The 12,156-nt window shown below is 38.0% G+C and overlaps 2 protein-coding genes across 4 annotated transcripts; both read right to left on the minus strand.

Moving 5' to 3' along the window:
* Positions 1 to 87: 87 nt before the first annotated feature.
* On the minus strand, positions 88 to 5,993 carry LOC128022292 (vacuolar fusion protein MON1 homolog B). Of its 3 annotated transcripts, XM_052609678.1 has the most exons (7): positions 5,603 to 5,993; positions 5,416 to 5,494; positions 4,774 to 5,340; positions 2,931 to 3,723; positions 1,744 to 1,891; positions 1,091 to 1,247; positions 88 to 1,006 (listed from the first exon to the last, which is right to left on the minus strand). In XM_052609678.1, the coding sequence occupies exons 2-7, from the start codon at positions 5,468 to 5,470 to the stop codon at positions 996 to 998; spliced, it is 1,731 nt and encodes a 576-aa protein (XP_052465638.1). In that variant the 5' UTR covers positions 5,471 to 5,494; positions 5,603 to 5,993; the 3' UTR covers positions 88 to 995. The 3 variants fall into 3 exon arrangements, with proteins under 3 accessions (XP_052465638.1, XP_052465637.1, XP_052465636.1); XM_052609677.1 differs by having other exon boundaries at positions 88 to 1,247; positions 5,416 to 5,489; positions 5,603 to 5,992; XM_052609676.1 differs by having other exon boundaries at positions 88 to 1,247; positions 5,416 to 5,514; positions 5,603 to 5,992.
* Positions 5,994 to 6,778: 785 nt separating this feature from the next.
* Positions 6,779 to 11,364, minus strand: LOC128022293 (OTU domain-containing protein 5-A). The gene is made up of 9 exons (XM_052609679.1): positions 10,577 to 11,364; positions 9,971 to 10,064; positions 9,566 to 9,630; positions 9,285 to 9,441; positions 9,027 to 9,175; positions 7,893 to 8,078; positions 7,602 to 7,809; positions 7,417 to 7,515; positions 6,779 to 7,322 (listed from the first exon to the last, which is right to left on the minus strand). Exons 1-9 carry the CDS (start codon positions 11,117 to 11,119, stop codon positions 7,201 to 7,203), a joined length of 1,623 nt encoding a protein of 540 aa, XP_052465639.1. The 5' UTR covers positions 11,120 to 11,364; the 3' UTR covers positions 6,779 to 7,200.
* Between the last annotated feature and the right edge of the window lie 792 nt (positions 11,365 to 12,156).

Below are 12,156 nucleotides of genomic sequence, written 5' to 3' on the forward strand. Positions count from 1 at the left end.
ACAAGCTGAACTTGAGTAATACATCTTGATCTTGATACACTATATTTAGCCTTCACGTAAGTAAATAAGATTTCAAAATACAACATGTACTTTGAGCTACCTCAGATTTATTCCAGCACCAATATATTACTCCTCTTGAATACACATTTTTATGTAGTTCTCCAAAAACCATACAATGAGGATTTTCCCGTTATGCCCGGTGGTTTAAATCTAACATATTTTGGTGGTTTTGATATTATCAGATAGGAATAAATGTCATAATTCATGACTGGCATGTCAAACAGCAAACAAACCAATATATACAACAGTAAGCCACACGTATCGTGCAGTAACCTAACAAAGACAAAAATAAAAGAACATTAATCCCATAGTAAGGACATAATTTTATGATGTTTCAGATCATGTTATTTTCATTTATTAAAATGGAGCAAGATTTGGTCTGTTTGGTTTCAAGTAGAAAACCATATAAGACAAAAAGTCAAAAACAAATAAGTCACAAGTACAATGAACAAAGGTGCAGTGCAAGCTGTTCAGACCATGATGAACAGCTCATCTTCTTCATTAACCAAATTTGATCTTTTCATTTTGTACCATAAAAAATCTAATTCATGCAATTAAATGTCCATGAATATTTTTCCATCAAGTAAAACAATCCAGTTATAGCCTCAATAATTGTTCACTGCCACCAGCTGAGGAGAAGAAAATCCACATTTTATTGGGCCTCTTGCTACGTAAAGGTCAAAGTGTTCTGTTCTGGAATTAAAAGAGTTTATAACATTCACAAAATGTGATTCGCTTTTCTTCCACATAAAATTAGATCCAGTCCGAGATGTGTCTGTCAAATAGTCAAAAAAACAAACAAAAAAAGCAGCTTTATGTAATTTATTAACCCATGGCAGATTAGAATCATTTGGTTGAATCATCTCCGTTACATTACTAAACTGAGTTAAGTTCGAATGCAGAGATGCGTGTCGTGACATTGTAAGCTGGTCTGGTCAGTGTGCATCTGAAAGCAAATCAATGCAGGTGGTCGGCTGATGGAGGGAATCTTGTAAATGACCAAGAAATCAGAATCCGATTCAGCTCTTACTGGGGTTGGGGGTGGTGGAGTATTTTGGAGGGTATCGGATAAACAGACGGTCTTCCTCCTTCTTGATCCAGCGCAGCAGTTTAGTGATGGCATTGATGGCGCAGGTTTTTGTGACAAGTGGGCTGAAGCACGTATACAACTCAAATTTACTCGTGACCTGGAATGAGAAATTAAAGGAATAGTTCACATCAAATTAGCTAATTTGCTTTTTATCAGCTGTTTGGACTCTCATTCTGACGGCACCCATTCCCTGCAGAGGATCCATTGACAAACAATTCTACATTTCTCCAAATTTGTTTTAATGAAGAAATAAACACGGCTATATTTTGGATGGCCTGAGGGTGATTACACTTTCAGCAAATTAGAATTTTTGACTGAAATTGCTTTAGGCAACACGTAAAGAAGCTGAGAAAATTATAAAGATTTCCACCTTATAATCAATCACAAAGTATCTCCATTTGGAGCAAGGTCAAGAGGATCCTCATTTGCAAATTTTAACTGCTGCTCACAGGCCTTGAAAGTAACTTGATCTTTTAAGGTCTGCGCAGAGAGCTTGTGAAAGCGCCAGGCGAGATAGAAAGCACAGCATCAACATGTTTTGCCTTTGAAGGACTGAGAACAGATGCATGTGACAGCAGTTATTATTCACATACCCAGGCCAGCAGAGTCTCACGTTCAGCCACGTGGTAGATGAGCTTGAGGGAACGTGAGGTGCTGTGGATTCGGCCGTGCATGTCTCTGTACAGGTCCAGGAGTCTCATCTGCTCCTCCTCACTGCTGTAAGGGGCTTCCATCTCTGGGCTGAGACAGAGAGGAAAACAAATGTGGTTTTGTGCACTAGATCTCATTTCTGTATGTCATTCATCAATGTTTTCAGAAATTATATTAGTAGCCACACATCTTATGACAAACGGAGCACTTTCAAGAAAACCACTGCAGTCTGTGGGCATCAATCAATAGGCTGAATTAAGAAAACATGCTTTCAATTGCTGTCCTCTGTGACATTCATTTGACAAATATGTGTGAGCATGAGCTCAGTATTAGAGTGAAAATATTAATCTCACAGATACTGTTCAAAAAGTTAGTTTTGATAAAAAAATCTAACATCATGAAGTTAGCCTTAGTGAAAGACTTTATCCATTCAGCAAAAATAAAACTTTAAATGCATTTAAAAATTAGCGTTTTTATTGTTGTTATCATTTTTCCTTTTTCCATGTTTATCAGTTTGACATACTTTTCAATTAACTTTAAATTATTTTTATTTAATTTTAAAGTTATTTTAGTACTTCAATTAATTTCACTGCATCGTAGCGCATACATTTATTTTATGTGGTTTAATCTCATAAAAACAGGTCCAGCTCACATTTGATCTAAAAAATCAAAAGGAAAAAAGCAAATATCTCTTGCATTAAGAAAGTTAATACTTTTTACATTGTGACACTATTTTATGACACCTAAGCACATATTCCCCTAGTAAAACGTAAATGTGTGTTTTTTTTTTTATTATTATTATTATTATTTATTTGGACAAAATAGTATAGGGAGTCATTTTAATATCTGCATTTATCTGTTAGCAGCCATAAAATAAAAACTCATTAGAACATCCCTTGGTATTTTAATACACCAACAAATGCTTTTGAACTTTAACATTTTTGAACATTTTAATAATCAAAGAATCCTGAAAAAAATTGATCATGTTTTACATAAACATATTAAGAAACTGAACAAAAACATTTCTTGATTGTACTAAACTAAAATATATAAATTCTTACTTTTTTCTGTTTTATTCTGGGATGAAATGAGAGCAGGACAGGTTTTGTGAGATTCTCAAACGACTCACCTGGTGAACTGTGTTAGCTGGCGATGGTTGTCGGGCACATCAAAAGGCTTGTACATGAAATGCCTGAGGTCAGATACTCCCACCTGACTAACGCTGTACGAATGAGCTTTCGCTATGGAGCTGAGCGCATTCTGCGTTTGCATAGCCTCCTCGATCTTCCTCTTACACCCGGCCACCGAATAAAACGCCTCTTTATCGGTCGAGAGAAGAACCAGACAAACAGTGCATTCAGGAGGGTCCAGATATGAGATGTATGCATAAAAGTAACAGTCAGGGTTAAAACTGGGCAGGCAGATGGGCGTCCAGATCTCCCCAGCCTGGAAGGCAGACGAGGCCCCGATGAGGTTCAGCAGCAGGTGGAGGTCAGCAGGCTCCAGTCGGGCCTCGTCAATGACCATCTTCTCTTGCACTATGGTGAGCAGCTGGTTCTTGGCTATGAGGATGGAGAAGACCAGGTTAGGCGTGATGGCCTTCTGGAGAATCTGACTGAGGGAGTCCCTGAGAGACGAGGCCAAGGGGAGACAGTGCACGGCGGAGAGTAGGAAGCTGGGGTCTGAATCTACGAGGTTTAGGAGGCCGTCGAGAATCTTCTCCGAGCCGGCCAGCAGACGACGCAGGTCATAGTTCTTCTTGTGCTCGAAGATGCGGGTGATGCTGGCCTGCGTGAGCATGCTGATGATCTGGTTGTAGACGTAGAGCAGTTCGTTCCGGAGCTGCTGCTCTGATTGACGGCTGCTGGAGACGGACACCAGCACCAGAGGACCCAGCTGCATGAACACAACCGTGTGCTCATCTATCAGGGAGAAGAACAGAAGCAAAGAATCCTGCTGAAGTTATTTAAGAATGATTACTTGGTATATGATTAATTGTTCTAGGGTCTAACGTAACAATTACACAAGAATTTGTACAACATTTGTTCACATTTGTACTAATGTAAACATAATTTTTTTTTTAAATTAAGGAATACACATTAATTAAATTGATCAAAAGTGACAGTAAAGAGATTTTTTTTTTTTTTTTCTTTTTTTTATTATTCACTGAAAAATCCTAAAAAAAAAAAAAAAAAAAAAAAAAAAAAAAGAATAGTTTCCACCAAAATATTTAGCAGCACAACTGTTTTCAACATTGATAATAGGAAATGTTTATTGAGAATCAAATCATTATATTAGAATGATTTCTGAAGGATCATGTGACTCTGAAGACTGGAATAATGATGCTGAAAATTCAGCTTTGCTATCTTAAGAATAATTTACATTTTAAAATATTTTAAAATAGAAAAAGCTATTTAAAACTGAAATATTTTACAATATTGCTATTTACTTTTGATCAAGTAAATGCAGTCTTGGTGATCATAAGAGATTTTTCATAAACATTTAAAATCTGACGAGCCAAATTTTTTAACATAAGTGTATTTTTGTGACATACAAGACAGCTAATAAAAATAAAAAGAATGTTAAATTGGGTTGAATATATTGTACATTTTTCAATGGGTTTTTTTTTCTGCAAAGTATTAATGAAATAATGATTAATTGTTCATCCAAATTCATTCGAAAGATTTTCAGATCAGTGAAATTAAATTAAACACTTTAGATACTTGAGTTGCTATGTCACAGGATATAAGAGGGTGGAGCTTTCACGTTTTAGAAAGCATTTGATTGGACAATGATTTGCAAACATTGTTAAGTGCAAGTCTGGTCATTAATATTCTCATTAATATATTAATATTTTCATTAATATATTAACAATTTCCATGCACGTTTATGAGTAAATGAGCTATTGAAGCATATATTTTTTATATATATATTATATATATATTCTTTGAGCCAATTTAGAAGTCACTTACCGGAGTAGACCGAACGGATGATGTTGTCTCCACTTTGAACGAAGGACACCAGGGCCATCATCACTCCCATGGTGGAGGACAGGGCCTCCTCACTTCCATATCGGGAGTAGATGGGCTTCCCAGCCTCGCTCAGCACAAACACATGCTTCCTGTGCTGTCTCCAACTATCCGCTGTCACATCCTCGTTCCTGTGCGAGGAAGGTCCCAGAGGTGTCCCAGTCTCGGATAAAGGGGACGAGACATCTTCAATACCCAATCCCTGCTCTTCGATCTGACGCCGGGCTAACATGGTTACGACAAACTCACCCGAGTCATCATGGCCAATGTCCGCTAGTGCAGAGTCCTCTGACGCTTTCCCAGAATCAGTCTCTGAACCACCGGCACACAGAGAACGGTCTTTATCAATGTGGAGCTTTTGCATATCTGTTGAAGGCTCTTGTGGCTGGCGGTTCTCTATTGATTTAGGGTCTGCTGACTCCAATAGCCCCTCTGGGTCTGAAGGCATCCTGTGATCTTCATTCACACAATGGTTTTCTGATGGGACATCACTATCGGAGTATGCAACATCTGGAAAGCAGAGTAGAATCAGCAGGTTAGCCACTATAACACATGTTTGACTAGTGAACTAGCACAAAGCCTTACCTGTCTGATCCAGTGGAAGGATGGATGGATCACATATCTTCACCACCTCCTCCATATTTCCACTCTTGACTCACCTGATCTATGTCAACATGCAAACAGCTGAATTTATAACGAAAAAATGACTTAATAACACCAAATCAAATGGCAAATATATCAGTAAAGCAATTTAATGAATGAAGCTTCGTACTTCGTGTACAAACGTGACGTTTAAACCCGTTTAATCTGATTACTGGTGTTATCCCATATCTGCAGCGCTCCTGGAGTTTGAACAAACTTTAATAACGATGAATGACTACTAATCGCAGTTATTTAAATAATAAGGATTGGTTCAAATTACAGAGCTATCACGCTGATTACAGGACAGTAACTTCAGCTAGTCTAACGTTACGATGTTTATGGGAAAAGCTCATGATCTCCCGCGATAAAAGATTCCTCTCGTGAACTGATTTACTAATCGTCATAATCACATGCATGTCTAACTGAATAAATTATTAACGATAAATTAAAACAAAGATCATCCTTAGCTTAATCTGACTCAGCCGGCGGCTGCTCCAGGAAGCCTGACGTAAAAAAAAAAAACACTGAAAAACAAATACCAACAACCACTTCCGGTTAACATGTTTCAAAATAGAAGGCCATGATAAAATATATCAAAAGTGAGACCACATTCTAATTTCCTATAAATACACTAGATTTATAAGGATGTGTGTGAGTGTCTGTGTATGCATGCATGTATGTATGTATATGTATCTCTCTCTCTCTCTCTCTCTCTCTCTCTCTCTCTCTCTCTCTCTCTCTCTCTCTCTCTCTCTCTCTCTATATATATATATACACACACACACACACACACACACACAGCTGTTCAAATATTTGGGATTAGTAATAATTGTTTGTTTTTTAAAGCATTTTAAGCTCATCAAGGCTGCATTTATTTGATTATTTTTTCTGTAATTCTGATCAAATAAATGCAGTCTTGATAAGCATAAAAGACTTCTTAAAAAAAACTGATCTCAAACTTGACTCTATACATACATATATATATATATATATATATATATATATATATATATGTGTGTGTGTGTGTGTGTGTGTGTGTGTGTGTACATGTGTATATCTATGTATCTGTCTGTTATTCTGTATATTTCCATATTAATACACATAAATATACATATATATACACAATATATAAACGTATACAATTACATATATAATATACACAATTTATACAATTGGTACTTAGCAATTGATATATATATCAATTGTGTGTGTGTGTGTGTCATATGTTATGAAATTAGATTTTCAGAAACTAGAGGAACCTCAGGTTTCACTAAATACTTCTGTACAGTATGCAAACATCAAAGCATGAATTTGAATTGTTTATTGTTCATCTTTAAATAACCAAAAAACTGCAGCTTGCTGTGCTGCATTGTTCAATATTGGAAAAATTAGAAGAAAGAAAAACCAAAATATTTTCAAAATTCTTATACTAATTATAAGTATAATTTGTTTAGCTGAAATAATGAAAACACCTGATAATAATAAACAGTTGAGTTGATATTTTTAATATTAATTTTACAATGTATATTTATTTAAACATGCACCTAACTAGGTCCATGACGCTTAATGAAATTAAGGAAAATGGGTTAGCCAAAAAAATGAAACAGAAAAAAGATCAAAATACAGTGGTATTTATAAAGAGTGGAGAGGAAGAAACATTGCAAGGTGTTGAAATATAGAAATGCAGCTGTTCTGTGATTTGTGCTGTCAGTTGTGCTGTCCATTATATCAACTGCAGTCTGGAGAAGATTCTCTGTGCATTGCATTTTTCTTCAAGCTGTCGAGGTATTCCTGTTGTGAAGCAGCCAGAACTGAGGCCAGAACGTCATCATCTTCCCAATCTGTTAAACCTAAAAACAAATCAACCACCTAAGTAAGTAAGTTTGTTTAAAGACATGTAGTGTAAATCAACAAACATTTATAAAGAAGCATATGATGCCTTACCGAAGGCAGTAGGGGACATATCCTGCATTAGAGTCCTGTAGCCCAAAGTTGGGTAGAGAGACACGAGGGGAGAGTTGGCAGAAGACTGATGACTTGGACCTTGAAAAGAAGTCCAGGAAGAACCAGTTAGTAAGCAAGAAATGCACATTAGTGTAAACAAAGAAAACATACATATACATAGATACCTGGGGCACATGGTGACGGGGGTTTAGAAAAAACCAGAGAAGCTCCAGCTGGGGAGGGGGGTTTGACAGGGGGTTCAGGGTGAGCCGGGCCTGGATGCTCTGGAGAGGGGGCAGAGCTGCGCTGGCGGGGAGACCGGCATCCCCAGTCCTCAAAGCCACTGGATGTAGCAGCTGTGGCAGAACTGCAGGTGGCAGTAGCTTTACGAGGCTGAATGGAAAAGCAGAGAGGGAAATGTTTCAGAGCTGTTTAAACTTTTTTGTTTGATTAGGACGGGTGGGATGGTTTCATACCTGTCTTGCTTGCTTCTCTTGGTCCTGAAGCCATTGCAAGTAGGACTCACGAGCCACCTGCTCCTCGATGGCCTCATTGGTGGCCTCCCAATCAGATGCTCTCTTCTTGTCCTCCAGCATCTGCTGCTCAATCCAAGACTCCTCAGACGTCTTAATAGCGTTTTTCATGAGACTCTGGTCAGCGTACTACACTCAAACAAAATAAAAAATATTAAAGGAACAGTTCATCCAAAAAATAAAACTGTACTCGCCATCAGGCCATAAAAGATGTTTATAGGTTTGTTTCTTTATCATCTGGTGACTGGTGATTACATTATGCTCACCAGTAGATCCTTTTCAGTGAATGGGTGCCGTCAGAATTAGAGTTCAAACAGTTGATAAAAACATTACAGTAATCCACACAACTGCAATCCATCAATTAAAGCTGCGGTAGGGAACTTTTGACGCTCTAGCGGTTAATAAACAGAACTGCTTGTGTCTTGCTGAAGAACATCGTAGCCGGAACTACTTCTCTCTGTTTATGTCTATGAAGAATCACAAAGGTACTGGGTTACTCCGCCGCGGTTCCCCTGAAGCAATCTAAAATAGTCAGAATATACACGTATTATAGGTGCACCCTAGTGATTCAGGACAAGCCAAAAACACGGTTTGGAAAATTGATTCATGGTGTACTCGCTTATTACATACATTTTTCTACATTTTGAACACAAACAAAGTTACGGACCGCAGCTCTGATTGGTTGTTTTTTACCGGGAGCGATGAAGTTTCTGCAAATGGCAAAAGGATCACTGGGAGGAGCCAGAGGAGCTTGATTATTTTCACAGATTATCTGTCTCATATTCTACTGTCAGGACATAATGACAGGTTTAATAAATATGTAAAAAATATTTTTTTACAAAAGTTCCCTACAGCACCTTTAATGCCTTGTGAGTTGTTTTATTAGCTTATTAGAACTCGCGCTCTGATGGCACCCATTCACAGAGGATCCATTGGTAAGCAAGTGATGTAATGCTAAACTTATGAAGAAAACCCATCCCCATCTTGGATGGCTTGAGGGCGAGTACATTCTCAGCAAAATTACGGAGTGAAATATTATAAGGGTAAACACATATGAATTTTATTCACAACACCTACCCCCGGTTTGAAGGAGGGGAGGCCCAGCCCTACCCCAATACTGGCCTTGAAGGGATTCACCACAGAGTTATAATGGATGTTTTTATGGTAACTGACACGTATCGGCTCGTCTTTATTCTCTTGGATGCCATGGAACGTATTTATTGGCTCTGGAAATTGGGGATTTTTAAATAAAATTAAAATGTATTTCCTCTTCTTTTCTCAAATATACCACAGACAGCCTATAAGGTGCCAGGAATTTAACAGATATTAACTAACCTATGCCATACTGGTAAACCTCCACCGGCCGGTTGTACATTTCTGCCATGGCCTGCATCTCAATGTGATTCCCATGACAGTTGTTCTTCCTCTTTCTGTTAATGTATGTGGTGAAGTCCTCTGTGACATAACTGGAGAAGTAATCTGCATTTTTCGTCTGCAATGCAAGTATAAACAAAAAATCAAAACGGCACCTTGGTCAATAATTCAAAAGGGTAAAGTTCACATTTCACATTTATTTAAATGCAAATAATTTATTCTTAAATATGAAACTGACTCACCAAATAATCCATACACTGCTTCCGTACCACATCGTGCATGTCTTGGTCCCCATATACTTGATCAGCTTTAAAAAAAATGATAAAATGATAAAAGTAGATAACAAAATCACAATTTTTTTAAAATGTAAAATCAAAGCATTAATAAAAACAGAAATTATAGATTTTTTAAAGGTTTTAATAATTTCCATCACTACTTTAGGACTGAAAAACTGATATTTCAAGGGTTTCTTTAATTGTGGAAACCCTGCCACAATGTAGTACCTATGCGCTGAAAAAGCACATGACTGCATCTGCACAGCTAAACGATAATTTCAGCACATTCAAAGCATAGCATATTTCCTAGAGCCAAACTAACTCAGATTTCAAGTAATAAACTCTTAAAAAGACACAGAAGAGAAATATTACCGACTGCTCTGAAAAGACATGCTCCATCTTCGTTCATTTTTTTTATTTCAAAGCCTTTCTTTTCCCTCAAGGCTTTCTCAAACCATTCTTCTTGCTGTAGGCAAGAAGGTAATCAGGAAAGTATATTATATGACAACGAGCACATATATAACACCAAAATAGACAGTGTCTCCAAAAAGTATTTGGGCATAAAGTTTAATAGTTGGTTCAAAAAATTATTTAGGTTTACTTTAATGAGGTTATGTCTAAAATAAAATAAAATAAAAATTGTGTGTGTTTACTGAACTTTTAACTGTATTTTCATATAATTAAATAGGTCAATAATTAAAAGACCAAAACTCAAAACAGAATCGGAAAGAAATTAGGGGGTTAATAACGAGAGAATGTTCATTCATTCTAGTAACATTACTGTATTTCTTAGGAAAAAATATTTATTTTCTTTCAATTATGAATGACATTAAAAACGTTTACAGAAACAGTAACAGTGAATATGTAGAGATAATTAAGAACAGCAGCTACACATTTAATGCATTTTAGAGGAGAACACAACTGGCAACCTGTTCTTGTGTTGCCAGGTATCCTGACAAACGGCAGTTTGATTGATACCTGCTCGACTGTGGCGGGGTCCACCACCTGAAGACTGGCCGCATTCTCATACTCATCCTCACTGTTGTTGCCTCCAGCTCCGTCCTCGGATTCTGAGACTGGACTGCCGCCCCCTCCGCCGCCTCCCACTCTACCTCCTCCACCTGTCAGACCGCTGGAGCACACCGCCTGTCGTCTGCGCTTGCTGAGTCCGGGTCCCGAGCAGCAACTTACAACAACACCTGCGCCGCAGGGCACCTCGACACGACTCGCAACTACAACCGAGTTCGCGTTCCCTTCGCACTGCACGACTGGTGCTCCAGCGGGACCTGGCTGCGGGGAGGCCTGCTGCGGGCGAGCGCTCGCCTCGATCCGCCGCTCCTCTCTGGACGTGTGCGGTGTGGCCTGGTATGTCCACGGCGGCGGAGAGGCCCTGGGTCTGGACCCCGATCGTCCTGCGAGGGGATGAGGGTGCGACTCAGAGCCGCCTCTTCTGTCCGCTTCGTCCGTGTGATCCCCACCACCGGCTGTAGAGGCCGGTTTCTTCTTCGGGAGGATTGTCATCGCTGGCCCAGCGTGCGGTGATGATGTGTGTTGTTATGAGTTACACACAGATCATAAACTGCCGTTTTCGCTAGTCTGTGAACAGTTTGCTCACTACATGTATATTTACACCCGTCCTAACATAATACCAGGTCTCGGCGAATCAACACAGTCGTCACAGGTCGACTTTATTTCTTTCGTAACACCTAAAGACCGAGCGTTTGACACAAACATCAACAAACCACAATGCGATTTTTACGTCACTTCCGACCCTTGCTCAGCTTTGTCCTGTCAAATGGGCTCAAATTGCTTTGTACTGCCCCCTAGCGCATTAACCCTTCTATTGACTGTTATTCTTGACCCTTTTCCCAGTAAAACCATAGGAAATTAGGAATTAGGAAAGATAGGAACCATAGACTGTATAAAAACAGTATTTGTGACCGTGTAGATTTGCTTTGTATATTTAAAACAAATTTTAAATGTATTAATTTCTTTCTTCTGCTGAACGCAAAAGAAGATATTTTGAAGAATGTTGTTGATAATGAAACTAATTGAGTAGCCATCGACGACTTCTTTTGTGCTAAACAAAAAAGAAAAATAAACTCATACAGGTTTGGAACGAGATTGAGTAAATGATGACAGAATTTTTATTTTTGGGGTAAACTATCCCCTAAAAAATAAGTGTGTCTCATGTTTGTCATTCACCAACACAGCTGAATCTTGATTCTGATTGGTTCATAAACATTCTATAATTGCACGGCTATGAACTAGTTCCAGGTGTGTTGACCACATTATTTTAGTTATTTTGAACATGAATATAGCATACTAAAGCAAAAGAACAGAAAATAATGATTATTCATTCAAACTAAAATTAAAAATTACAATTTGTGTAATTTAAGAGATAGTTTCCATAGAAAGTTTGAATCAAAAAAACTATTTTTTAAATACTTCACCATTTACACATACTAAGTCAATGAGAAACTAATATGGTTTTATATAATTGGGAACAATGGGTGAGAATCCAGTAAAGGGACCATTGAATGCAATTCTGTTCTAAA

This window comes from Carassius gibelio, chromosome A11 (assembly GCF_023724105.1).
Source record: "Carassius gibelio isolate Cgi1373 ecotype wild population from Czech Republic chromosome A11, carGib1.2-hapl.c, whole genome shotgun sequence".
In the NCBI taxonomy this organism is placed as follows: Eukaryota; Metazoa; Chordata; class Actinopteri; order Cypriniformes; family Cyprinidae; genus Carassius; species Carassius gibelio.

Coding starts and splice junctions, on each gene's coding strand:
- LOC128022292 (XM_052609678.1), bottom strand. CDS start 5,470: ATGGAGGAGGTGGTGAAGATATGTGATCCATCCATCCTTCCACTGGAT. Junction 5,341..5,415: donor CCTTCCACTGGATCAGACAG/GTAAGGCTTTGT, acceptor TCTGCTTTCCAG/ATGTTGCATACTCCGATAGT. Junction 1,892..2,930: donor CAGCTAACACAGTTCACCAG/GTGAGTCGTTTG, acceptor TCTCTGTCTCAG/CCCAGAGATGGAAGCCCCTT.
- LOC128022293 (XM_052609679.1), bottom strand. CDS start 11,119: ATGACAATCCTCCCGAAGAAGAAACCGGCCTCTACAGCCGGTGGTGGG. Junction 9,631..9,970: donor ATGTCTTTTCAGAGCAGTCG/GTAATATTTCTC, acceptor TTTTTTTTAAAG/CTGATCAAGTATATGGGGAC. Junction 7,516..7,601: donor CCCGTCACCATGTGCCCCAG/GTATCTATGTAT, acceptor CTTCTTTTCAAG/GTCCAAGTCATCAGTCTTCT.